Source organism: Clavelina lepadiformis, chromosome 8 (assembly GCF_947623445.1).
Source record: "Clavelina lepadiformis chromosome 8, kaClaLepa1.1, whole genome shotgun sequence".
In the NCBI taxonomy this organism is placed as follows: domain Eukaryota; kingdom Metazoa; phylum Chordata; class Ascidiacea; order Aplousobranchia; family Clavelinidae; genus Clavelina; species Clavelina lepadiformis.
The window spans coordinates 1,467,581-1,494,894 of NC_135247.1; the positions used below are offsets into that span (position 1 = coordinate 1,467,581).

Below are 27,314 nucleotides of genomic sequence, written 5' to 3' on the forward strand. Positions count from 1 at the left end.
GTTAAGTTGCCTCTGAATAAAATTATGGATGCACCTAAGGAGGAAAGATCACCTCTTCTGGAAAAGAAGCAAATCCATGATGAAGAACCGCCTCCTCCAGTGTCATTCTGGCAACTTGTGAGTTAAAAAGTTCTAAAAACAAGCAAAATGTTTTTCAATTGAAAGTGATTAAATGTCAAAAATGCATCTGCGGAGGATGCTGTTTGTTTTAACTATTGTTATTCGGACTTAATTTACCTGCCGAATTAATGATCTGACTCCGTGGTTGCGTGCGGTTAGAATTCTCTAACCTTAACGTGTTACTAGCCGAAAGCTCTTACGATTAACAGATACAGTTTATCAGAAACAATCCTTTATTGTAGGAACTGTACAGGTTCCGATTAATATTACACAATCACAAACTTAGCATTCACCAATTAAAACAAGTCTAACGAATTACATTTTAACACGACTAACGTAATACGTTCGTACGATTCGGTATCTCTGTCTGCGCGCTACTTGCGTATCAGTTCGAGTTTATAAAGCGGAGCGATGTGAACGGAAATATTCAACACAATATACACGAACATTTCAGAATGTGTGAACGATAAAAGCAAAGCGTTGGCAATGGGAATTACATTCAGTTAAAACTAGGATGTTATGAAATCACCTGGTAACGCACTAAACGGCGTTTTCACATAAAGTTATTTAGGGCAAGCTTCCAAATATTACATTACGATTGCAGTTTTATCAAGTTGCAGTTGCAGCCAAATTGCATCTGCAGCCAAATATTAAATGCTAGCTGCAGTTTTATCAATGAACAATGTTTCAATAATTAAATGGCGCATACGTTTCCACAATTGATATAATGGTATTGGATGTGGCTCCCAAGCCACTACATTCCTCCCCCGCTACGGAAGGGAAAAAAATTGGCAATTAATAGTAACATGCTGATTACAACGGTGAGCATGCAATACGACGACCCCACACCCAGTACCATATTACGTTAGTCGTGTTAAAATGTAATTCGTTAGACTTGTTTTAATTGGTGAATGCTAAGTTGTGATTGTATCATATTCGGAACCTGTACAGTTCCTAAAATAAAGGATTGTTTCTGATAAACTGTATCTGTTAATCGTAAGAGCTTTCGGCTAGTAACACGTTAAGGTTAGAGAATTCTAACCGCACGCAACCACAGAGTCAGATCATTAATTCGGCAGGTAAATTAAGTCCGAATAACAATAGTTAAAACAAACAGCATCCTCTGCACATCTATATTGTTTGAAGTTATGTTGGGTATTACTATTACTAATGTATTACTATGTTGAGTATTACTGTTTACTTTTGGCAACTTCGAAATTGGAGTGTTTTCAAATAGGCCTACTATGTTTATTTAGATTTGTTGCTAAAACTATAGTGCTGCTATGTTTAAAAATCCCATTCGAAGTAATAAAAGTTCTTTTTTGTTACAGTTCCGTTTTGCTACAACCTTTGACTGGGTTTTCATTATTCTTGGATCGATCTCTGCTATCGCATTTGGAGTTTCTCTCCCAGCCATGTTTGTTTATTTTGGCCAAGGCATCAACACCGTTACCATTTATGGACGCTTTTCCCTGTGTGGTTCAAATTATGAGACCTGCCTTCAAAAAAACTACACAACGTTAAGCAGACAGTAAGTGAGCAAAACAATGAGTACCTAAACCGATTTAAGTCCACCATATCATACAGAGCATAACAAAAATTACAATTTGTTAATACTATATAGTGATATTTTATACGATATTTGCATTTGCGTTAATTTGGGCAATAGTACTAAACAGAATGTTAAAAAATTGAACAATTAATTGCTTGGTAAGAAAATTTCATTTTGTGATTTGGATTAGTCCGAAGCACGAGGCAAAAAACATACTTTACTGAATTAAACATAGTTTATTGATCAATTAGTAAAATCGTCTATATCTTTCAGATTGCGTAATTTTCTAAAAAATGCTTTTAACAGAGTTTGGAACAAAGCGATAAAGCCTGTGTTAAAATCTTTCAACTTGAGCAGTAAGGTGCCAGTTGATGCATTGGTGGTTGTTGGTTGCATCGCTTTTGCGACTGGGACCCTTCAAATGTTTTTCTGGAATGTCAGTTCTACCAGGTAATATGCATTAGGCTGAATGATTTGAATTGGATATTTTGAATTTTATTTTCTCAGAATCTGCTGGATATGGCTTGATCCAAGAAGTTTACTTGCAAAAACCAAATTTTTAAATTCTTAATTTTAAACGAAAGTAAAATATGTTCTTAGTATTTTTTAACTGCCCTGAAGTTTATAGCTACCGCATATAAAATTGAATTAAGCCTTTCATATTTGCTTAATTTCACTTTAAAAATTAAAAACATTTTTATTTATTTACCTTTTTGATACTTTTATTCTGATTTGTGTGTTTCAATTTTAATTTGGTTGTTTGGTATTTGTGTATATCTATTTAAGCATACCTTTTGGTCATATCCCTTGCCTATCAAACAAATCAAAGGAATTGCTTACAGTCAATGAAGTATGACCTATGTATCCGCAGGCAAGTTAAAACCATCCAGATTAAGTACTTCCGCGCCATATTACGTCAGAGCATCGGATTTCACGATCTCAATCCATCTGGTGAACTAAATGCAAGATTATCTGGGTATGACGTCAAAGTTTCATACGTCACAATTAAAAACGTATTGTTTCAAATTCTTTACGAGGAATACTCACCGAAATATTTTTTTGTGCTAGGGATATCACAACATTGAAAAAAGGCATCGGCGAAAAACTAAGTTTGATTATTTTGTATGTTTCCTTGTCGACCTCCGGGCTTATTGTGGCCCTTGTTTTTGCTTGGAAAGTCTCTCTTGTGGCACTGGCCATGACGCCAGTTGTCATGATATCAGCTGCCTTGCTTTACAAAGTGAGACGAATATTGTTCATATTTGATAGATACATCTACCTGCTACTTGCATTTCCTGTAAATTTTACAAAAATATTCCTCTCTTTGACACTGCTTTAAGATAATTAGCACTTACACCACTGAGCTCAATACTTCCTACACAAAAGGAAATAAATCACCAAGTGTTAAATACAAGGTGATTTAGGTAAACAACATTTGCAAGAAACGGGAAACCGAAGCTTATTCGAAGGCTGGAGCGATTGCAGAAGAAACGATTTCTTCCGTAGAGACTGTGGCATCTTTTGGTTGCCAAATGAAAGAAGTTGAAAGGTTAAGTTGACGTTAGCATTAGATTGGAGTTCTCTCCAAAGTGTAGTTTATGTTTGTTGGCTAAACGTGGAATTGAACCTCTTAGGTACCAACTTAGCCTGGATAAGGCAAGAAAAGCGGCGATGTTTCGCGGCGGAATGTTCGGCTTGTGCATGGGGTTGATTTATTTTACCGCTTACTGCCAATACGCGGTGTCGTTCTGGTTTGGAACAACTCTAGTTCTTCAGGGACAAATCGAACCAGGCTACATGTTCCTGTCCGTCTTTACTGTCATGTTAGCCGGATGGTCAGCCGGAATTGTAGGTTAAAATCTTCAATACACTGTTTTGCATGTGGACAATATTTTTAGAAGATAATTATCTACATTATTTATGTCTTTAAAAGCATGAAACTGCAGTAATTAAGTCAGCGATAACAAAAAACAAAGCAAAACCCAGGGCGCTTCAAATATTATAATGTATTGATTGGTTTATTTACTTTTGAAACTTCCCAGGTCAGCACACATATCGCTGCCATTCCTCAAGCTCGTGCTGTTGCTGCCAGAATATACCAAATCATCGACCGAGTTCCTGAAATCGATATTTTCTCAGACGAAGGGGATGAACCAAATCCTGATGACGTCACAATCCAGTTTTCTGACATCTGCTTCAATTATCCTGCTCGACCTGATGCTGAGGTGAGCTTCTGTCATAAAAACCATATAAGTGATACATTTTGAAGCAACAAACGTTTTGTGTTGAAAATGTTTTCGCGCAGATATGCAGCTACGTGCATTGAGGTTTCACATTTATTTGATGTTTCTTTTGGCCTTAAAGTTTTACACAGCTATAAACATTCCAGAAACGCATCGCAATAAAGAAATTTGTTTTCAGGTTTTAAAAGACATATCCTTTAAAATTGAACATGGACTGCGTGTTGGTCTGGTTGGTCAAAGCGGATGCGGAAAAAGCACAATTTTTCAACTCATTCAAAGGTTTTATGACGTCAAGGTATGATTAAACTATTTTTGGCACAACTTAAAAGAACTTTTTAGTTTTAAAATTTCGATGTTTAGAATGGATCAGTTCATATCGGCGGTAAAGATGTGAAAAATCTCAACTTGAAAAAGTTAAGAGATTTGATTGGAGTAGTATCCCAAGAACCGGTCCTTTTTGGGACGACTATTGCTGAAAATATCCGCTGGGGTCGCACTGGAGTAAGTGATCAAGAAATGTACAAAGCAGCAAAACAAGCAAATGCTTATCGATTTATTATGAAGCTACCTGAGGTAACCAGACAGTTTTCTTCACGTTTTAAATCTAATATTTTGTCAGGTTAAGTTTAATTTTAAAAACCAGCTTTTAAATTTATTTATTTAACCTTGTAACGGGTTTGAAGAATTGTATGTTAAATACGTTTAATAATAAATAATTTGACACAAGCTTTAAGTATCAATTGTAACTGCCTTTTATCTGTTGTGATTTCGACGGCTGGCATAAAACTTGCCCAAATAAAATTATCCAATAAAATTTCTTAGAAATTTGACACTTTGGTTGGCGAGGCAGGAGGTCAATTGAGCGGAGGACAGAAACAAAGAATCGCGATCGCGAGAGCCATCGCGCGAAACCCCAAAATTTTGCTCCTCGATGAAGCGACGTCGTCACTGGACACTCATAGTGAAGCGAAAGTTCAAGCTGCGTTGGACAAAGCATCGGAAGGTGATTGCATTGGTGACCCCGAATTGGACACTTTTGCTGAAGTTGTTAATACTTTCTGGTGATATTAAACTGTTGTCTTTATTTTTTATTTTTGTTGTGTTATCTTTATTGGTTCACTTTGTTTTCTTTTGAGGGGGCAGGGATATTAATATATTTATATTTATCTTATATATTGACTACCACATTAGATATATTTGATATGCTTTATAAAAGAGAGAAAATAAAAATCATCGTACTCGACACTTCACAGGACGAACTACAATCGTCATTGCTCACCGATTATCGACAATTCGCAATTGTGACAGAATAATTGTCCTAGATGATGGTAGAATCATGGAGCAAGGAAGTCATGAAGAACTCATGTCGATTCCTGAAGGGGTTTATCACAATCTTGTGACGATGCAGAGCGTTGATCATGATGTCACCGATTCAATTTTCAAGCAAGAAACCTCGGCTGCTCTCTTCGCGTTTTCGGGAAGCGAGTTATCTGCCGCAAGCTCATCGACAGACAGGTTCCACGCCATGATGAAAAATGATGTTGACGAAGAGGAAGAAGAGGAGGAATATTTGCCCGAATTTAGCATCAAACGTATCATGAAATTGAGTTCACCGGAATGGCCATACGTACTAGGTAAATTCTTTGCGCTATAACTTGTACGTTTTAGGACAACTACCGTATTTAATAGCATGTAATTTCAATTCGTAAAATACAATAGGTGGATGTTTCTTTGCAATTCTCGCTGGAATTACCGATCCAGCTAATGCAATTATTATCTCCGAGCTCTTCAAGGTTTTCACCTACACTAATATGCAGATGGCATTGCAGAGAACATCTTTACTTGGAGGGATGTTTGTGGTTCTTGGAGTCGGTGCTTTAATAACTAACCTTATCGAGGTAAACTTGAGTTTTGAAGCCGCCGCTCAGTTCTCTGGTACATAGCTCTTTTTTCGTTCCATAACTAGCTTTCTCTTTTTTTCACTGACTTTTTTTCTTCTGTCTCTTTTTCTATTCCAACTCTCTTTTTTTTCTTTCGTTTTATTAATTATCTCCACTTTTGAAATTCCTTATTTGTTGAACATCTGTTTTTCTTTGCTGCTATTGTCTACTATTTCGCATTGGCTGAATAAAAAACTGGCTCTATTTTACCAACAGAATCTCTGCTTTGCAAAATCTGGCATGGAACTCACCATGCGTTTGAGGAAGAGTGTTTTTCGATCGATTCTTCATCAGGACATCTCCTTCTTTGATGAGCGAGGCCATGGCACCGGTACCCTCTGCCACAGACTGGCTGTTGATGCCTCTCGAGTTCATGCTTGCACAGGCGAAACACTGGGCACCGTAATGAAGAATATTTCCTCGTTGTGTAGGTTTCTATTAATCTTTTATAGACCGAACACTACATCAAAAATAACAGTGGTTAAACAGTGAAAGCATTTTTCTTCTAATGATGAACATCAGATTTGCTACAGCTGTATCTGAAATGCTGCCTGCCCCCCGACGTTTGAACACGTTTGCAAGTTACTTGTTATTAAACTCACTTTGTGTATACGAAATAAAAATAAAAATCAATTATTATGCTGAATGTGATTTCACAGTTTTTGCTCTGGGATTGTCCTTTGCGTATGGCTGGCAGGTGACGCTGGTTGTATTAGCTTTTGTGCCGTTTATGATTTTGGGAGGTTTCGTACAAGCTAAGTTCGAAGCCGGGGAAGAAGAAAAGACCACAGTTGAGGAGAATGAAGCAGGTAATTATTGCGTCATAAACAGAACATTACGTAATTGATAATTCACCCACTGACATCTTAAGTTAATAACGCTGTTTTCTAAACAAAAAAATTTGACTTCAGTATAGGCATTAAATCTTCTTGTGTTTAGGCGCCATTGCAACCGAAGCAATCATGAACATGAGAACGATCGCATCGCTCACTAGGGAACGTCAGCTGATTGAGACATACTCATCCAAAGTAACGAGCTCGCCCAGGTACTCATCCAAAGTAATGACGCCGTAACTACTTTATATATATGCCTTGTTATAATTTCTATGAAACGATGACAAATGCACAGTTCGTTTAGCAGTTTATGAAACAGAAAGAACAAAATTAACTTTTAAATTAGCAGATGTTTTTAAATGTAACGTGTTAGCAGGAGTGTATATAGTCACCCAAATTAACTGCTTCCTAAATGCACTCCAAAGATTGCCTAATACTGTATATACAATATGAGCATTGGGCAGATATATTGGGGCAGCTATAAAATAAAATAAGAAGAAGGAATTTAGAATTTAGAAAATTTTGTTTTAGTGCTTCATACATAAGGCAATTATAAGATATCCAGTTACTGTTTCTTTATAAAAGTGTTTCACTATACTTTGTCAAAAAATTACAATTTATTTTTTCAGAACTATCTATATAAAGGGGATAGTGAAAGGCCTCGTGTTTGGGTTTTCTCAGTCAGTTATGATTTTTGCATTTGCTGCCGCGTTGAAAATAGGAGTCCACGACATTAAGACAGGAGAAATAAAATTTTTCAATTTTATCTTGTAAGATTTAACGCCTTTTCTTTCATCAGGCATGATAATAACTACATTGGGATAAAAAAGAAAAAAATTACAATTTGTTAGCAAATATGTTATGCGTTACTGGTGTAAAATTATAACTTATTATAATAATAACTTAACTCACAGGGTAATAATTGCTGTAATATTTGGGGCTATGGGTATTGGGGCAAATACCGCATTTGCACCGGACTTTGCCGAGGCCAGATTATCGGCGGCCAGGTTACTCGCAATTCTTGATCGAATTCCGGTCATAGATGCGTCTAGTACTGAAGGAGAAAAACCGGTAAGATTTGTTTGTCAACTTGTTTGTGTTAATATGATTTTTATTTAGTAATAGTTACGTCAGAGTCAATTTCCCGTTTAAGTGTAAAAGATTCATTCCAAATTTTTATACAATTTAACAAAATTAATCTTCACTTCAATAAATAAAGCTTTCTTTAACTATAGGCACACTGTAAAGGGGAGATGAAAATAAAATCCACTTTCTTCCGCTACCCGAATCGACCAGACGCTCCAGTGTTAAAAGGAATTGACATCAGCGTAAAACCAGGGCAAACTTTAGCTTTAGTTGGGCAATCTGGTTGTGGGAAAACGACAGTTTTCAAACTTATTTCCAGGTTTTATGACGTAGATGACGGTGGCGTGGTGAGTATGTCGTTTAAAGATCATTTGATTGAACTGGAATTGATTCGTACTGTTTTTACGGAGTTAAATTTAAGAGATTTACGAGAAGATCCTTAATTCATATAAACAGACTTTTTCTTGTTTAGTATTTGGACGGCATCGATATCCGTGATCTGAACGTTGCCTGGTTACGTCAGCAGATGGGGTTAGTCTCCCAAGAACCAGTTTTGTTCGATCAAACAATCAAAGAAAATATTCAGTGAGTTTTATACTTTATAACAATAATATCTCGGTGGAGATATTTAACCCGAGACAAAGCATGTATGACAAACCTTTTCACAGATATGGAGACTGCACAAGAGAAATCAGCGATAAAGAAATAGAAGAAGCGGCTGAAAAGGCAAACGCGGCAAACTTTATTTCGGAATTTCCCGATGTAAGATTACAGTCAACTTTACATACATATTTCTTGTCAATCATTTTAATGTAAGGTGTTTTAACTGCGGTTTTTGCTACGTTGTCTTCTTTGTTTATTTCAGGGTTACGACACAAGTGCCGGAGCGAAAGGTGGGAAGTTGTCAGGAGGACAGAAGCAGAGAGTCGCGATATCGCGCGCTCTTGTTCGGAATCCGAAAGTTCTTCTTCTAGACGAAGCGACATCCGCTCTGGACTCTGAGAGCGAAAAGGTTTTTACAACTGTTTTCGGACAATACGTCATAACTAACTTGCAATTTTTTACAACACAAAAATTTTTTCTTTCAAGTCATCCGCTGGAGTTTCCGTCTTATTCAAAGCTTTTGTTTTCCATTTTTTTAGTTTGTAAATAAAATTTCTTTTAATTTAAGATGGTGCAAGAGGCGCTAGACGCCGCTAGAGAGGGGCGAACAAGCATAGTGATCGCTCATCGACTCTCAACGGTGAAGAACGCGGATCAGATCGCTGTGATTGACCATGGAAGAGTGGTGGAGCTTGGAACGCACGAATCGCTCATCGTGAAAAGAGGACTTTACTACAAGTGAGTCGATGATCCCTTTTGCATTGTCTTCTTTCCCGTTGTTGTTTAACAAATAATCCCGTTCTTACCTTTTCTATACCTAATGACGCTTAATGCAGTTGATAATGCTGATATTTTTAGACTGGTCAACGCCCAACTGATGCCGATAAAATAAATGTCCCATGGTCAATTTCCATCCGGGAACTGAAAATCTTTGAGAATTTGAAATGGCATGCTGATTCATAAACGTTTGCTCTACCACTTCTTAAACTTTTTCGATTAAGAATGCTTTGCGTATCTTGTTGCTTGTTCCAGATGTTGGGCAATTCGATAGCGATCGACTCAGAAAATTTCGAAAAATACAGCTGAAATGAAAAAAAATTCAACAAGTTTTGGTTTTGTAAATTTTAAAGAATTGAAACAGATATTTTCTTTTTATATTGGTCTAAGAGTGACTTGCCCATTTCGTGGAGCGGTTTTTCCGCTTACCTATATAGCAATGTACCGCATGGTATAGCTTTGTACATATTTGGAGTAAAAAATTATATATCTGGATTCAATACATTTTCTATTTACTTTTCTTTGTTCTACTCTTGGCCAATGACCTAGAATCTTAAATCAGTGAACATGAATCTTGAATCTTCAATCACCGGGCAGCAGTCAGTTTGCCACAAGGTTTCGAGGTTTTACACATCAGACGCGGAAGAATGAGAATTATTAAAAACAAATATCCCTGCAAAATATATAACAAAAAAAACATATTTCTTGTGTAACTGTCTACGACTATGATATACGCTTCTGCTATGTTATGATATGATACGCTATGATAGCCTCTGATATACGCTTATGATTACACATGAGGGTCTTGCTTAGGTATAGTTATAATAGGTCACTGGTTGCATCAGCTCCAGGTGCAACTTCACTGCTGAAGCAGTTGCACAATGTTTCCACTGACTGACTGCAAAAATTTGTTGCAGAAGAGGAAAGCAAAGCGAATAGCTGTTTAAAGGATTTTGATTAAAGCTTCCTTTGAACAACCGGTTGAACTTTGGGAGTGAATACACCCAGATAGCCTTGCGCAGGGAGCAATAATCACTTTAGTTTTGACTCATTGAAGCTATTTACCGGTTTTATGATCACTTTTTTTCCAAACATGATTTTGGGAGATTTTCCTGTGGTTCCTTATTCAGTGTCTTATTCTTTTCGTATTTAGTAACTTGTTTAAAGATGAAGCTGATTACATGTGAGTGATGCAATATTGTCACCTATTCATCTAATTATTATTAGTGAAAAAATATTTATCGATATTGAATAAGCTCATTCGATGCTCAATATTCAACCGATATTACGTGTCGTGCGAAAACAACATCAAACAAACATTAAAGCAAAAACCAATAACCTTCTAGGGCAATCTACTCTCACCTTTGACTTATAAAACCCTGATTAAAAAGTCGTCCTTCCACCAGGGCGCAAATTTTGATTAGGTTGATGTCAATTCTGTATTTAATTGCAGTCGAGCGCGCATTGTTCGAAATCAATGACTATTCTGCCACTAAGAAAAGGTCAGGTCTTTAAAAGCTCATAAGCCGTATGTTATTTTTTGACGCGAAGGGAATACGCAGACGTTAAATTGCTGGCGACAACACTGATTAAACGCGAAACATTCACTTTATCAGAGAGAGGCGCCAAGCACAAGACGGGATTTATTTGCTGCATTTTATGATTTGTGACGCACTGAATTCATTTAAATGACTTAAGTATTTACACAGTAGCAGTTTAATAACAGCTAGAAAGAGTTTACGGAAAAAGGAAATATACTTTTATAGCCAATTAAGTAAAAATTGTTTGAGGTAAACGCAAAAGACTTTATAGATTACATGTTATTATTATAATTTATAATAAATATTTCACGAAGTATTGAAAATCATCTCACTGAAAGCGTTACATATTAGCCGTCAGTCATACATGCTTTTCTCAAGTAATAATATTTAAATGTTTTTTGTTTTAAATAATTATGGATTATTATTATTATTATTAATATTATGGATTGTTTTAGTGTGTAAATAAATTGCAAGTGCTTTATGTTAAACTTTCAGATTTTTTTTGAAAATGTTTTCAAAATAAAATTGTTTACATCACAAGCATAGTATATCAATGTTACACACATTTACAGTATCTTCATAACTACAAAACAGAAAAAACAATGATCTCGTAAGTAAATCAATTGGATATACTAATAAAACAATTCAGGAAAAGTTACGCCCTAACTAAATATAAACTCTTTGTGTTCAGAAAGTGCAAGGGTCCAGAAAAAAACGTTCATTTGTCCGAGGGTGGTAAAAGAAGCAATTCCAGTGAATGTAGAAAATTTGACATCATGAATTTGCTCACAGAATCTCGCTTGGAACCTCCTTGCAGCTTCTCTAATGAAGATTACGTCAGCCACTCGAAATGGCGTAAATTAACCACGGATAAGAGGGTAATAAGTAAGTCTTTTCGCAGCATAAGTGGAAACACTATATGCTCAAATCATATATCTAACGCAAAATGTGAAAAGGATTCCATTAGAATAGATTATAATTCGGAATGATTCGTATAAGTGCAAGAAAATACGGCACTCGAAGCGATTATATAGGACCACATTATAAATGAGCGAGACAAAATTTGCAAAATGGCGTTAGAATACAAGATTGTCCATGCAGGCACCGAACAAACACTTCCTGAATCTAATCACCTTTTCTTTGACAGAGATGGATAATTTGACAATAGCGGAGCCTTTAAAGTCAGCAGATCTTGATAAAGGTTCTGGTCAATATAAATGTGCTCAGCGAGATGATAGCTCTATGGAGTTAAAGCACGGAATATCAAAATTTTTAGAAATTACAAACAAGATGACAACTCCTCAAAGTCCATATTTACCGATAAATGAAGAAGTTCAGAAAATGAAAGTCCACAACTCAATGAAGCTTTCATTATACCCACATTACTTTTATAATTCCCAGCGAGATGTTGTTAATCAAACTACATCGCAGATGGATTCATTATTGGATTGGTGCAAATATGCTACCGCGGTTCAACAAATTTCCTGCTCAAATGCATCATTTAATTCATTTGTTCCTGATTGTGTTGCGACAGCTTACCAGAATGCGGGACAAAATACAGGCGACATCTCAGAGAAAATGGAATCAAATGATGCAAAAAATATCTTATGGAAACAATTTTCTTCTTCTCTTTACAACAAAACCAGATCAGATACAAACCATCTGTTTACGTCATTCATGCCCAAATTTGGAGTTAACCAGACCAAGGTTTCATTGCCCGGCAGAAAATATCTTGGTGGGATCAAGCATGACCAGAAGGAACTTATCACAAACCGAAGTAATTGGGTAAATGAAAGCAGCTCACGAAGTACAGAGGAACCGGCATCCTCAGTGGACTTATTTGCAAAGATCTCGTGCCAAAAGTATCACAGAAAGAGAAAAACGCAAGTTCTGTTAGCCGATTCGTGTTCTACTGAAGACATTGGTATGTTTTAATACACTTTCTTATTAAACTTACATTTGTATAGCAACAAGTAAAACTGGTCGTCAACAAATATTTGTCTTTTTTTCATACTCGCTTAATAGCGCTGTTAGGAGTCGGGATAGAACGTTGCAGCCCGATTAAGCGTTTAAATGGATAACAATACAACAGGAAGTAATTTAGTAATTGCACAACCATTAACCGTTTACGCCCGATTTAATAAGTCCCAAACATCGTAAATAAATATCAGATTACAGTAATAACGCTGACAAACTGACCTTATACTTTGCTGTAACTATATTAACTGTTTTGCAGCCGATCAGGCGGCACATTGCAGACAAAATGGCAGCAAATCAAAAAAGAAAAGGAACCGGTAAAATTATTCGAATCATTTGAGATTGAATTTGCTGTATAAAAACTTCAAAGTGTAACGTTGCCTTGTTGTGGTTAACAGGACGATTTTTTCTGTTGCCCAAATTGAAGATTTAGAAAAGGCTTTTGCAAATGCCCACTATCCGAATGTTGAAACCAGGGAAGAGTTAGCGCGTAAATGCAACCTACAAGAGGATCGGATACAGGTAACAGTATGTATTTATGCAATTGGTTGTATATATTTATTCCTGTAATTTTTACATGGACCACAACAACAAATTAATTAACACTTTAAATCGATTAAGGAATGTGTATCTGAAAAATATTAACTTTAACAGCAGTTTACCGATCGATATCGTAGATAATGAATCAAAATTTAATTTACTTCCAACAGGAAAACAATTTAGATTTATGTGTCGGTTGATCGGGTAGAGAAGACGGAGTATCTCATTTTAAGAATTGTTAACAAATATTTTAGCTACGTCATTACACATGCATCATTGTTTGTAAGAGAGCTCCAAAAGCAGCGCTGAAAAGCAATATTGTTATCGTTACATGACATGCCGCCATTGTATATTATCATATAGGTTTAAAATATGATACAGATAAGCATGTTGTCACAATTTTAGAATCTTTTGAATTGTGCTTTTAAAGGATGCAAAAGTAGTGATTAAGGAATAACATTTTAACGTGGCCTGTGTACTTTCTGTGTTGACAGCAAAGTAATTTTTTAACTCCGAATAGACTTCAAGAAAATCAAGTTTGTAAAATCCTAAAATTTTGCGACAACTCACTGGCGGCGCGTGTTGTCACATAATATTACCTGCACATATAAATAGGTTTTATGAAGTAAATCGTTAATAATAACGAAATACTAACAAACAAAGTAAAAGTCCAAAAATAGTTTAGTCGTACATCCCTTGCAACCACAAGGCGATGTGAAACATAAAGTGACAACTCGCCTTTCTCCCCACCCCTTCACTCTCTTTGCTCTATGCATAGCTTTCCGGAGACTTTTATAAAACTTTCTTTTTGATCAGGTTTGGTTCCAAAATCGACGAGCAAAGTGGCGGAAACGGGAAAATTGTTGGGGCGACAGCAGCATCATGGCGGAATACGGGTTATACGGCGCCATGATGAGACATTCTATTCCGCTGCCCGATACTATGACCAACTCGTGCTCTAAATTTGAATTTAAAAATGGTTTCATATCGCCGTGGCTGATAGGTTAGTTAATTAGCTAAGGCTGGTTAAAGATTATAGTGAATGGTTTTATCTCTGTTGTAAGCAAGAGTAAGTTATATGCTTTGCACATTTTTAAACTGGAATGCAAATAATATAAATAATAATATAAATGATGATCTTGTGGCAATAGAAATTAAATGTTTCGGCGAACCAGTTTCCTGCTGTACTTGTTAAATGTACAATTAAACAACTCTAAACATGAACTAAACTAAACATGATATCCTATTTTCAACATTTATTAGCAATGCACAAAAGGGCTACGGAACAAAGATTGAAAGAAACACAGAAACATGAAATTTCAGTTTCTGGAAAAAATTAACGATAAACTCGCAGCATAGAAAACGTACGTTTTATGGCAAAATTCGGAAAAAAATGAAGAAAAGTTAAGAATATGATTGCATATTTGGAAAAACGCGTTAAACATTTCTTCACTGGTCTATTTTTTTCTAATAATTTGACAAAAATTGTTGCATTTTAGACAAATAAAGAAAACGTTTGGTAAATTGCTGCATACGTGTGTATATGTTTGCGTATTGTTATGTGCTACGTTCAATTATATTTACGATATATGTTGTGAAGGTGTATGTGTGCAATCGCCATATATGAAAATAATTGAATATCCTTTCAGAATCGAGGGCCAGGATATCTTATATTCATCTTATATTGTTTTTATCATTGTTATTAATTTCTTTTTTGATTTTATTCGTTCTTTTCTTAGTCTTTGTATTATTTTTTCAATGTTGCATCGATTTAGTAGTGAAAACTGACGTTCCTATGGATACCTATCTATTCTTTCAAATTGATTGTGGTTGCAATCGCCATATTAATTAATTCCCTTAAAAACTGATTTTTTTCAAACGCAACTATTTAGGCTTTCCCTGTATGATGCTTGTGCAGGTTCTTGGCACGTGCCGTGAAATCAGTCATGAGATCGCCGATAAGATATTTATGTTTTTCCTATAAATCATAAAGATTAAACAGTAAACGTTTTTTGTCTAAAAAGTGGTTTGCAGTTATTACTAATTATTTTAGTTATAATGAAATTTGCAAATGTGAAGTAATATACCAGTAAGAATGTTGAAAAAAATGTTTCTAAATATATTCTTTTTTGAAGCAGATATGTTGTATATTGTGGACAAAAAATTTGCTAATTCTGTCTAGTTGATGGTATGTCAATTTTTCTGAGTTTAATGGTAAGAAAAATCTGCTGTATTATTTATGACTGTAATTCAGTTGCACTCTTTTTCAAACACATAAAAGGGGCCAAGAGTCAAAGTTCAGGGGTTAGGGTTCAGGGAAATTTGTGTGACAGTAAAGTGAAGTGTAAATCGAATGTACATTACTACACACAACACTACAACACTCTGATATTTATTTGGTATCCAAAAGTTGTTACATATTTTCTTATGTTTTTGTACCGAAGATTTTTACAGTATGCCTTTTGAAACACTTAATGTTAATAGACACTGTACACTTAATTAAAATACTATGCAATTAATTGCAAAATGATTAATGTAAAATGCTATTCAAGCAAACGCTGTTTGCAAAACATCAAATAATAAAGGTTAAAGGTCAACCAAGATTGTGCAAGTGCCATAAGCATTCAAGAATCGATCAATCATTTATTTTAGATGACGAGCAATTTATTTAACAGTTACTCACTTAGCACTGTATGGTCAAGTCGTTCTTTGGAATCTGAACACACAAACAAACGCACTTGAGAAAAGTAATCTGAAGGCAATGTCGGTCAAACAACCACGGCGAAATGATAAAAGCAAAGAATGAAACTTTTTAAAAATTCTACTTCGATTTATGTTTGTGCCGGGAGCTTAGTCAGACCATGTTCGCTCCTGTCTTTGCTCCAATCAGCAGAAGCGTGCAACGTAAAGTTTTAGACGTTATTATTAATTAGTCCTTTGATATTTGAAGTATCCTGAAGCCAGCCGCCACAGTATTCTTACTCTGATGGTCAGTGATAAAATTCTCGTCTTGCATTTCAAAAGTTCTAAATAACCATTTATGGGTGAAGTCTAATTGTGTGATAACCATATTGGTTTGAAATGAGAGGATTTCTACAAGTTTGAATCAATGCATAATGACTCAATAATTTTGGTGGGGTTTAAATCGTAAAAAAAATTCGATCGTTTTGCTCTTCAGATGAATACATTTCGCATTGCGTTAAGCTTGTATTTATGTACGACATCCCAGTGTTTCCAATTAATTAGATTTATAACAATTAATCAGTTAATTACATTTTTATTCTAGAAATCCACAACGCGTTTTTTCGTCCACTTCTGTTGCCATGATAAGGTTAAAAATCACTGGTCTATTGGGGTCATAGCGGCCCCCAGCTTCAGTTGTTAACCAACGAAAAAGCAAAAATGCTCGCTTTGTTAGTCGTAACAAATTTGCTGGAACATTCTGGGGCATATGTGGCGGAGCTTTAGAAAACGCCAGGAAGCAATACTAAGGAAGGATAACGGTATCTCACTATTACAGAAGAAAGTTCAGGATCTCAATAAACGGAGGAAAGTGACAAGGGATGTTCTCATCACAGATTGTTCGCATATAGGCAGCTGTTTCCAAGCCGTCAGGATGGCGGATTTCCCTACAGCTTCAAATAGTTTCAGATATGGAACTATGTGCGGTGCTTTCGGGCGGGGTTCGAACCATTATGTATAGATTTTGTCTGTTTCAGTATTTATAAGAGTAGCGTTTTATTTTAGTTTTACCTCAGTCAATATTTGATTGATTTTGCGGTAAAAATGGTCAATTATAAGTTATTATATCATGTAGTTGTACAAGCTTTGTTTAGATTTGACAAGAAGTTACAGTGCGTTTTAAAGTTTGTAGCTGATAAATTAAAGAACTAAACTTTTGTACCAATCATTACCAAAATATGTGAACAAACTGAACGGTAGCATAAGCTTCATTTATTTAGGTTACTCAAGCTTAGCGGTTCACGTAAATAAACCTGGGAGCTATATCAGAAAGACTGAATGAAACCGAATGTTAGACAGGGTGTTGCAAATCGTTAAACTGTGCTTTCAGTTTTATTTCATCGATGAAGGTTTAACTCTTTTTGGCTTATTTGTAGTCATAACAAGGGCATCTGAAATGTCAGTTGCAAGCAACAGCGAAACTGATCCTCTGCTTAATGAACTAAGTGAAGAGGAAGAGATCGAGGAGGCATCAACGTTTTCTTTCTTCGACCTGGTACATTTGTTAAAGTTATTATAGTTATATATTTGTTGGGTTGATTGTAAAACAAATCAAGTTAACTTACATTATTTGCTCTTCATTTAAAGTTGTTTACTTTACAGTTAATAACTTAATGTTTTCTGGACGTAAATACTGTATGTTGATATAAAAAATGTATAAAATAAAATCGATATAGGATCGAATTTATGTGATAGTTTCGTTATGCGGCTCCACTCGACTACGTGTTGATGCTTTTGGGTGCAATATCGTCGGCCGTAGCAGGTTTGGCGTGGCCCGCACTTTTTGTGATTTTGGCCAGCGTTGCCAACACATTCAATATTTATTCCAAATACAAGGCTTGTGGCCTGGCGTATGAGTCTTGCTTCAAACAAAACGTGACGACAATGAACTTAACGTAAGTAAATTTACGCATAATGCAGCAGTTCATAAAAATCATAGGATATAGCCAGCAAGTAAATCAAGCATAAGATAACGTCAAAGTGTATGCTTGCAAGTGCAAAAGATTTGGTAACATACAAAATTTTATCATGTGGTTGAACTTTTCATTTACCTTTTTTGCCTTCGTTGCTCTCACTGTAATAATTTTCTGCAAATTGACATAGACTTTCATGTATTTTATATTTTCTGTCAATTTTTGAAGTATACAAAAATATTTATGATGTCCTGCAAACTTATATGCAAAAATGCAAACATTTTAAGCAATAAAACATAGTTCGATGTTATCAAACAAGACTTAAACCGTTACGTTGCTACCAGATCTTTTCTGTAATTTTACATTCTTTATATTTGTTAAATCAAAAACTTTGAAATCTTACGCAAGGGTGTTTTTTTTTACTTATTTGTAAATTTACAAAATGAGTTTACAAGGACGCAATGCTCCATGTTTTAATCAATCTTTAACCAGCTGTACACGGTTTACCATTACTACGCTATATAATTTAAAACAAGAAGGTATTTTTCAAAATATTTCGAATTTTTTACAGAACCTGGAACCTGGAAGTGCAACCGAAGCTGGTTTCTTTCCGAACCAACAGCTTGGACGCAGTCAACGATTTTGCGATTGCCGGCGGAATAGTCTTCGTTGCTGGGGGATTGCAAATATTTTTCTGGAAATTAACATCCTCCAGGTTTAGCAACAAATTTTTACCATTGTAACTACCTAAAAATACCTCTTTCATAGTAACACGTTACACTATAACTTACCAACCAACCAACCAACCAACCAACTTTACTAACTATAAAAACTATTTTAAGCCATTGCGTTTATTAACCAGACAAATCAAAATCATGAAAGTTATTTATTTTCGAGCGATACTACGCCAGGAAATCGCTTTTCATGACGTCATTTCGTCCGCTGAGCTCTGTACCAAACTTTCCAGGTACGATAGGTTTGAGTTTGTATATTTCATTCATAATAAAGAAATTAACGGTCACTCTATATGAATTATACTGTCTTCCTACTCCACAGCGACATCGAGCTGATAAAACGCGCCATAGGTATAAAAATTAGCATGATCGTCATGTGCCTTGGCCTCGTAATCTCTTCAGTTGTCATCGCTTTTATATATTCCTGGAAACTTGCATTGGTTGGCCTGGCCCTAGTTCCATTAATGATTATCAATCTTGTGTTGCTTGTAATGGTAAGTTGCTGGGATTAAGCATTACCACGAGAAAAACACCTTAACCCAATTGTAGAAACTAGGTCATGGAAGGAGAGATATTTGTAGAAATGAAACGCAATGCAGGATTTACGAAAATCTGGGAAAATTATATAATTTTTGCGTAAAATTATTTGACAGTTGAAGGTTTTAATTCGAGCTATAATAAATTTTGCAACCAAAGTAAAAACGTAATAACGAACATCAGGATTTCATTAAACAAAAACACACGTTTTGCTTTTGAAGACGCCTTTTGAAATTTGTTTGATCAAAAAGATAAAAGTGTGATACTACATCCAACGAATGTAGTGGCACGTGTAGTATCTACTATATAATTGCACAATTGGGTTAAGTAATCATTGTGCTTGTACAAGGAATTGACATTATTGTTCTATTTTGAAGGCGACTGAATATTTTAAAACGCGGGAACTGGACGCCTATTCCAAGGCTGGTGCAATCGTAGAAGAAGCGATCTCTTCAATAAAAACTGTTGCGGCGTTTGGTTGTCAGTTAAAGGAAGTTGGAAGGTATACATGCTATAGCCTATGCTTAACCCGGACTGAAAGTGCGTTTCGTTTATTTTACAGTACATTTAACATCTAACAGACTCGTACAGGGTATACGTGTGTCTGTGGCAAGATAAAAAGATTTTCTTATTCAACCCTCTTTTCACATTCAGATACACTGATAATTTAAAGAAAGCAAAACGGATTGGAATAATGAGGATAGCAGTAAATGGGGTTTGCATAGGAGGTTTATACTTCGCCAACTTTATCCTGTTTTCGGTCACGTTTTATTACGGTACAACACTCGTACTTGATAAAGAACTTGGCGTTGGGGAGATGATGTCAGCTGCATTCCTTATAATGATATTAGGATACGGCGTGAGCATGGTAAATACTTTGAACATATTTTGAAAACCTTAATCAAAACTTCAACGTTTCTGCAACATTCTAAATTATAAAATTGCTGAGATTTAAAAAAATGTTTTAAAGTTTTCTTATTAAACCTGCGCACATTTCGATAGGCCGGTACCAACCTCGAAGCTTTTCCCGAAGCCCAAGCGGCTGGAGCAAAGATATTTGAGGTCATCGATCGTGTTCCGCCGATTGACATTTTTATGGATGGAGGGGAGGACCCGACTCCCGATGACGTCAAAATTGAGTTTCATGACGTTGATTTCAGCTATCCGTCAAGGCCAGACGTTCAGGTTGCAGCTACGAAACTCTGGCTTAACTTAACTTTGTAGTTTTAACGCAAAGACCCAATTTTTAAGAAATTTGTTTTGTTGATAGGTCCTGAACGGAATGACATTCACAATCGAAAGCGGACAGCGAGTTGGTTTGGTTGGTCAAAGCGGATGCGGAAAAAGCACAATTGTTCAACTCATACAAAGGTTTTATGACGTCAAGGTAGTATTGAGAGCCGCATACTTTACCAAAATACATTTACTGATTAAGAAGTGCAAGAAATAAGATATTGATGCTGTAGAACGGCAATACTTCAAGGTGTTTAAACTGTTTTGGCATAAATTAAAAGAACTTTTCAGTTTTAAAATGTCGATGTTTAGAATGGATCAATTCATATCGGCGGTAAAGATGTGAAAAATCTCAACTTGAAAAAGCTAAGAGATTTGATTGGAGTAGTATCCCAAGAACCGGTCCTTTTTGAGACGAGCATTGCTGAAAATATCCGCTGGGGTCGCACTGGAATAAGCGATGAAGAAATTCAGGAAGCTGCAAAAAAAGCAAATGCTTTCAATTTCATCATGAAGCTGCCAAAGGTTTCTATAAAATCAGAACAACAATGTTAGATTATCGTAAATGAAATTTTAGTTGAATAAAGTCATGAAATTTGTAGATTTATTTTCTGCAATATTTTAATCCGATCTAAGATTCCTTTTTACTTTGAGGTAACTTGCTATTCATTAGACTGCTTATTAAAAATTCGAAAAATTAAAAATGAACCAGTTTATTTCTAGATCAACTGTCAAACTTGATATTTTATAAAAATAACTGACATAATATGCCACAGCAAAAACTCCTAAAGTCTTGTTTTAGGATTACTAGTAAATTAAACAACGTAATAATTGAAACGTCATAGTCTGATTTGTCCTTGCTTGATCCCATCGCTAACTGTTTATAAACTTAGAAATTCGATACTTTGGTGGGCGAGGCAGGAGGTCAATTGAGCGGAGGACAGAAACAAAGAATCGCGATCGCGAGAGCCATCGCGCGAAATCCCAAGATATTGCTCCTCGATGAAGCGACGTCATCACTGGACACTCATAGCGAGTCGAAAGTTCAAGCTGCCCTGGACAAAGCATCGGAAGGTGATTGCATTGGTGACTTTTAATCATTTTTTCCATTATTGCATATTGAAGGGAACAAGGTTAAACTTTCTTTATTTTGGAGATATTCTAACTAGTGGTAGCTCTACGGTAACAGGCATTGTTACTGTTTCGCTTTTCACACTAAAACGTTTAACAACATAACTATGATCTCGTACAAAAAGAATTGCATTTTCAATGCCCAGGCCGAACGACCATCGTTGTTGCTCATCGCTTGTCAACAATCCGCGATTGTGACAAAATAATAGCCATACACGAAGGCCAGATACTGGAGCAAGGAAGTCACAATGTGCTCATGCAGAACCCAGAAGGAGTTTACAGAAATTTAGTCCAGATACAAAGCTTGAGGGGTGCGGAAGACATGGATGTTCAAACGGGCTTTGCTTCGCCGATAATGAAAAGAAAGCTTCTTGAAGCGAGTCCACAAAAAAGTTTTCAACAAAGTCCAACAAAAGTTGTAGAAGACCGAAAAGATGAAAAACACTTAGTTGATGAAGAAGACGAAGAAGAGCCCAATCTTCCACAGCCTAATTTCAAGCGAATGATCAAAATGAATGCGGAGGAGTGGCCTTACATAGTGTGTAAGTATAAACGATTATAAACATATTTTATGTTTCAAGAGATATTCAATGTACTGTAGACATATTGCATGGAACACGAGCGGGCAGATATTTTGTCTACCCACGCAGCGCAAGGATCTCACCCGCATATTGCGGAGCCCTACGCGTAATATACTGATCATATGCCTGTACCTTTCCAGCGACCGCCTTAAAAGCCAAGTGGCTGACCCCATACCTAATATCCCATTAATGTGGGTTTCATTGAAAGCCTGGGAAAGAAGAAGATTTAAAGACAGAACCTGTTCGTCCACTTTGACTGCTTTATTTTGATTTTAGGTGGCTGTTTGTTTGCTGTTGTTGCTGGATCAGGCGATCCTCTCAGTGCGCTTATAATTGGTGGATTTTACAGTATCTTTGAAATGTCAGATCTACAAACGCAGTATCATCTGGCATCTTTATACGCTGGTTTATTCGCCGTCGCCGGTTTTTTGTCCTTTCTTGGATTTGCTTTTGAAGTATGACGAAAGATTGTTTTACTTTTAATTTTTTATTTATTTGCTTAATACGTTTTGTGATTATAAGTGATCGGTGGGACATGGGGTAAAACGAGAGACTTGAGATCCTTGTACATGACTGAGTAGTTAATACCAATATTTATTTTGTGTAAGCAACTAACTCAATCATCACAAGCATACCAACAATCAACTGAATCAAATAGAAGATTGAATCGATGAACGTATTTTCCGGCCATGTTCATTTTTAACCCCACGTCCCGTTATAGCAATGGAGCCATGATTAATGAGTTTTCTTTTGTTAACTGCAATTTCCAGGGTGCCAGCTTTGGAAAATCCGGCATGGAACTAACCATGCGTTTGAGAACAAGTGTTTTCAAATCGATTCTTCATCAGGACATCTCCTTCTTTGATGAGCGAGGCCATGGCACCGGTACCCTCTGCCACAGACTGGCTGTAGACGCCTCTCGAGTTCAGGCTTCCACAGGGATGACTGTTGGAATTATGCTGAGGAATCTTTCATCATTAGGTTAATAATTAATTTGTACCACATGGAAGCAAGCTTTGATTTTTGTGTTACTGTGCTTTTGTTTTTGTCTTGTGTTAATGACTAAGACCAAGATTTAAGCAATTTCTGGAAAAGGTTTCTAAGATGCCCAAATGTCTAAAGCAAAAGTGTTTACGTTCGCTAATTTTTGTTTCTTTAGTGATTGCACTGGGTCTTGCGTTGGGGTTCGCTTGGAAAGTTGGTCTTGTTTTTTTTGCGTTTACCCCATTCATAATTGCGGGAGGATTCCTCATAAACAAGATGTCATACGAAACATTGGACAAGGGTGGAGCCGAACAAGGCAAAGCAGGTTACAATTATATTTATTACGTAACAAACAAGCGGCTGAAATAAAGTTTCACAACTGAGCACGAGGCAATGATTGTTTAACTAACCTCACTTCAAAGAAGAGGAGATTTTTCTTTGAAAATGAAACGCAAAACTAGGTTAGAGTCATACTGAAACGAAAATAACAGTTTAAATAAAGTAACGTTTGAAGTCTTTTTGCAATGAATGAACCTGGAAATATCGAAAGTGCATTGTTATTCTTACTGTTATTAAAGATATAACGAAAATTCTGTTCACAGCCTCCATAGCAAACGAAGCGATCATGAACATACGGACCATCGCAACGTTGACAAAAGAAGATTACATCCATACCCTTTACGCCAACCATATGATGGAAAATCAGAGGTAGTAAAAGCAAAATAAATCATACGATGAGTAACTTTAGGTATAATTTGATATCTTCCAAGTTTCATCATAACTTTAAACAGCAGTTGAAGCTTGATGCGTTGTTTCTACTACTTCAACAAAATTTTGCTCCCACCCACAATTTAGATTTTATTTAGTTAAGGTTAAAAGAGCTGATTTTACTTTTCAATAGAAAAGACAGCTTTGCGTCTGCTATAGAAGGAATAATTTATGGATTTTCACAAAGTACAATTTTATTTGGGTGTGCGGCTGCTTTTGCGGTTGCTACCGATTCCATATTGTCGGGTGATGCCAATCCAGCGGGCGTTTTCATGTCAGTATGTCTTTTAATTTTGTCGAATTGTTTTAGAATTAAGGTAATCCTTTCAGTTCATTGTTATCAATGTGTCCCTGCTGTGTTTGTTCCATTTACGCTTCTGCAGTGCCGTGATTGCATTGCTCTTTGGAGCATTCGGCGTTGGACAAAACAGCGCGTTTCTCCCGGACTTTTTGGAAGCGAGAACTGCTTCCGCTCGAATGATGGCGCTGTTGGACCGGACTCCAACTATTGATGCGTACAGCACAGATGGAATAGCACCGGTAATCAATTAATTTTAAGGAAATAAACAAGTTTTAAACGTTTCTTGTGTATTATATTTTTGTAAGGTTTGGACTCAAATTGCTTTCGATTCATTTTCTGCTTAGGTTCAATGTAAGGGAGCAGTAACACTTAAAACTGTTTCTTTCCGCTATCCCAATCGACCAAATGCGGAAGTCTTGAAAGGAATTGACGTCAGCGTAAAACCAGGACAGACTCTAGCTCTAGTCGGGCAATCTGGCTGCGGGAAAACGACAATAACCAAGTTGATTTCTAGGTTCTATGATGTGGATAGAAACGGGTCTGTGGTAAGACAAACTTCTACCACATTCAACAACATTCCCGGAAAATAATGCAGGAAAATTTACGGTGTCTATAAAAGGCATAAAATAAGCTACATTTCCGAACGAGTGGTGATGCCCTATACCAGTACACACGTATCTATAGAATGCTGTGTACAGCAGACTACAGTTACCTTCTGGACTATAGAATTATTTTAAACTACTACTGCGTAAGCTGCATTATCATGTGGTCCCTCATGCCAAACAGATCAACGAAAGTAGGATCCTAGTAATTGTATCAATTTACTTTTAGTATTTGGACGGAATCGACATTCGTGAGTTAAACGTTGCCTGGTTACGTCAGCAGATAGGGGCTGTCCCTCAAGAACCAGTCTTGTTCAATCGAAGTATTAAGGAAAATATCGAGTAAGTTCACTCGTTCTTTGTGTTCAGTTGGTTGTAGTAAGTCGTTTCAAATATCACAAAATATTTATTCACAGATACGGCGACTGCACGAGAGAAATAAGCGAAGAAGAGATAAAAGAAGCAACTGAAAAGGCGAACGCGGCAAAGTTTATCTCGGAATTTCCGGAGGTTTAAATTGAGTTCTTGTATTTCTTTTAAAAAAGCTTTTAAAAAAACAAAATATAAATAATGTCAGGGCTACGACACTAGTGCCGGAGCGAAAGGCGAGAAGTTGTCAGGAGGCCAGAAGCAGAGAGTCGCGATATCGCGCGCTCTTGTTCGAAATCCAAAGATTCTTCTTCTAGATGAAGCCACATCCGCTTTGGACTCTGAGAGTGAAAAGGTTTTGTGTTTGTTTGACGTTAAAATATAAATTAGTGTCAGAACCTCAACCGTTTATAGAATAATTTTTATAAATAATACAATAACATAACAATGCAAACGACATTTTTTTGAAAGGATCACGCTGTGCATTATGTGCAAACTGAAACTTGTAAGCGGCCTTGCTAGTTCAAATTTGACGATGTCGTACGTTTCAGTTTTATTCAACCTTTAAAACATTTTCTTGTTTTTCAGCTTGTTCAAGAAGCGCTAGATGCCGCTAGAGAGGGAAGAACCAGCATAGTGATCGCTCATCGACTCTCCACGGTGAGGAACGCGGATCAGATCGCTGTGATTGAAGATGGAAAGGTGGTGGAAGTCGGAGTACACGAGACACTTCTTAACAAAAAAGGAGCATATTTTAGGCAAATAAAATAACCTTACACTTTAAGTTAAAGTAAAAACACTTCAGATTTAAGCTAAATTAGTTAAAACTAATAATGTTTAAGCTAATATTATAACCAAAACGTCCGATAAAATGATTTTCTTATAATTTCTAATCATTCAAGAATAACGTTTCTTTGTTTAAAATTACCATTCTCATTATTTTGCTTAACGTATGTTTCACTTTCTTGTTTTAGACTTGTCAACGCGCAGTTGAACTGAGCTAACTTCGAAATGAATGTGTAAGGCAAAGAGAAGTTCTGAATTTAACGCCGAAATCTGCGGGGTTCTGCCAAAGTTATACCAATTGAAATTTAATTTTAAATGGAAGAATAGTCATTGCATGACAGAAGAAAACTGAACTGCAGCTGTCAATATTTTTTAGTAAAAGGTTTTTACGTTATACGGTGTACCGTCATTGCTTATTGTATCTTATTGTTAATTTTTGTCATTTCTCGGAGACTAGCGACAAATAAAATACTCAACCTGATTGCGTGATGGAATATTGGCTGAAATCTCCGCTAACAAACAACGAACAAGTAAAAAAATTGAAAAATCCATCTGATCCTACCCCTACTTCAACGAATTAAGAGGCTTGCTCCCTTTAGAGTTCTGCGGGTTCCCTAAACGGTTTGTGGCCCTTTACAACGTCCGACATTTTGACTAAACGGATAAGTTACTTATTGACTCTAACTTTTCTATAAAATCCCATTTCTGAAGCCTGCGCCTTTAAACGCACGCACGTTCATGCCTTTGCACCTTTCATGACCATTGGCAAGATTTGGAAGGAATTCTGTATTAAAACTTGAGACCGGTGCGGTTTTAGTAAGCTCTTTCTTCACGAGAACCGAACGTTGAAACTCACGCATGCCTGCACTTGCTTTTCCAATTCGGATGTCCAGTTCAATGTTCTGCCTTCCATCACTCGTAAATTGCACTCTTATGTGCTTTAACGTCTGTATTTATTTCAGTGTTTCTCCGCACATTTTCAATGAGTACTGAGCACAATGATCCAGGTTTCTTGAGAACAGAGAGTACTCCAGTATTCTTTATACTTGCTTTTATCCCTAAGTCATAGCAAACAGTCGCAAAACAGTCGAGTCCATGTTAAAGATCAGGTTTGGCAGAAGACAGAAGTACCGGATCATCTGCAAACCGTAAATAACTAATCTTATACTGTTTCCAATCATGATACACTCGATCTTCACCAAAGCTGTGTATTTCTATTTTGTTCATGTAAAATATATGAAGAGAAGAGGCAGCAACAGTACAGTGCACAGACGTTCATGGGGTTGTCATTGGTTTAATTCTTCTTGATTGGATAGACCCGGAACCGTTTATTCCGATTTTCCTTGACTCCAGGTCTGATTTCCTCTACGTCGGTTTCACAACTCGACAGCCGGAAGGATGTATCCTGTAAATGACGTCTG

General features: G+C 36.4%; 3 protein-coding genes across 6 annotated transcripts; all 3 read left to right on the plus strand.

Moving 5' to 3' along the window:
• Positions 1–26,374, plus strand: LOC143468183 (ATP-dependent translocase ABCB1-like). Of its 4 annotated transcripts, none has more exons than XM_076965212.1 (24): positions 1–117; positions 1,452–1,651; positions 1,979–2,122; positions 2,544–2,648; positions 2,741–2,912; positions 3,097–3,221; positions 3,307–3,520; positions 3,715–3,897; positions 4,094–4,210; positions 4,276–4,488; positions 4,738–4,918; positions 5,169–5,549; positions 5,635–5,813; positions 6,072–6,282; positions 6,515–6,664; positions 6,795–6,900; positions 7,318–7,458; positions 7,603–7,759; positions 7,924–8,121; positions 8,247–8,359; positions 8,443–8,536; positions 8,640–8,786; positions 25,696–25,865; positions 26,082–26,374. In XM_076965212.1, exons 1-24 carry the CDS (start codon positions 25–27, stop codon positions 26,104–26,106), a joined length of 3,819 nt encoding a protein of 1,272 aa, XP_076821327.1. In that variant the 5' UTR covers positions 1–24; the 3' UTR covers positions 26,107–26,374. The 4 variants fall into 4 exon arrangements, with proteins under 4 accessions (XP_076821327.1, XP_076821326.1, XP_076821325.1 ...); XM_076965211.1 differs by lacking the exons at positions 5,169–5,549; positions 5,635–5,813; positions 6,072–6,282; ... (6 more) ...; positions 8,443–8,536; positions 8,640–8,786 and adding exons at positions 21,649–22,044; positions 22,360–22,538; positions 22,854–23,064; ... (6 more) ...; positions 25,155–25,248; positions 25,316–25,462; XM_076965210.1 differs by lacking the exons at positions 1–117; positions 1,452–1,651; positions 1,979–2,122; ... (17 more) ...; positions 8,443–8,536; positions 8,640–8,786 and adding exons at positions 17,319–17,449; positions 17,650–17,849; positions 18,439–18,582; ... (17 more) ...; positions 25,155–25,248; positions 25,316–25,462.
• On the plus strand, positions 8,946–9,517 carry LOC143468188 (ATP-binding cassette sub-family B member 10, mitochondrial-like). Its single transcript, XM_076965218.1, has 2 exons — positions 8,946–9,115; positions 9,236–9,517. Exons 1-2 carry the CDS (start codon positions 8,946–8,948, stop codon positions 9,267–9,269), a joined length of 204 nt encoding a protein of 67 aa, XP_076821333.1. The 3' UTR covers positions 9,270–9,517.
• LOC143469835 (uncharacterized) lies at positions 11,298–14,972 on the plus strand. The gene is made up of 7 exons (XM_076967679.1): positions 11,298–11,305; positions 11,387–11,580; positions 11,843–12,619; positions 12,932–12,989; positions 13,071–13,194; positions 14,029–14,215; positions 14,476–14,972. The coding sequence occupies exons 1-7, from the start codon at positions 11,298–11,300 to the stop codon at positions 14,550–14,552; spliced, it is 1,425 nt and encodes a 474-aa protein (XP_076823794.1). The 3' UTR covers positions 14,553–14,972.
• Positions 26,375–27,314: the final 940 nt, after the last annotated feature.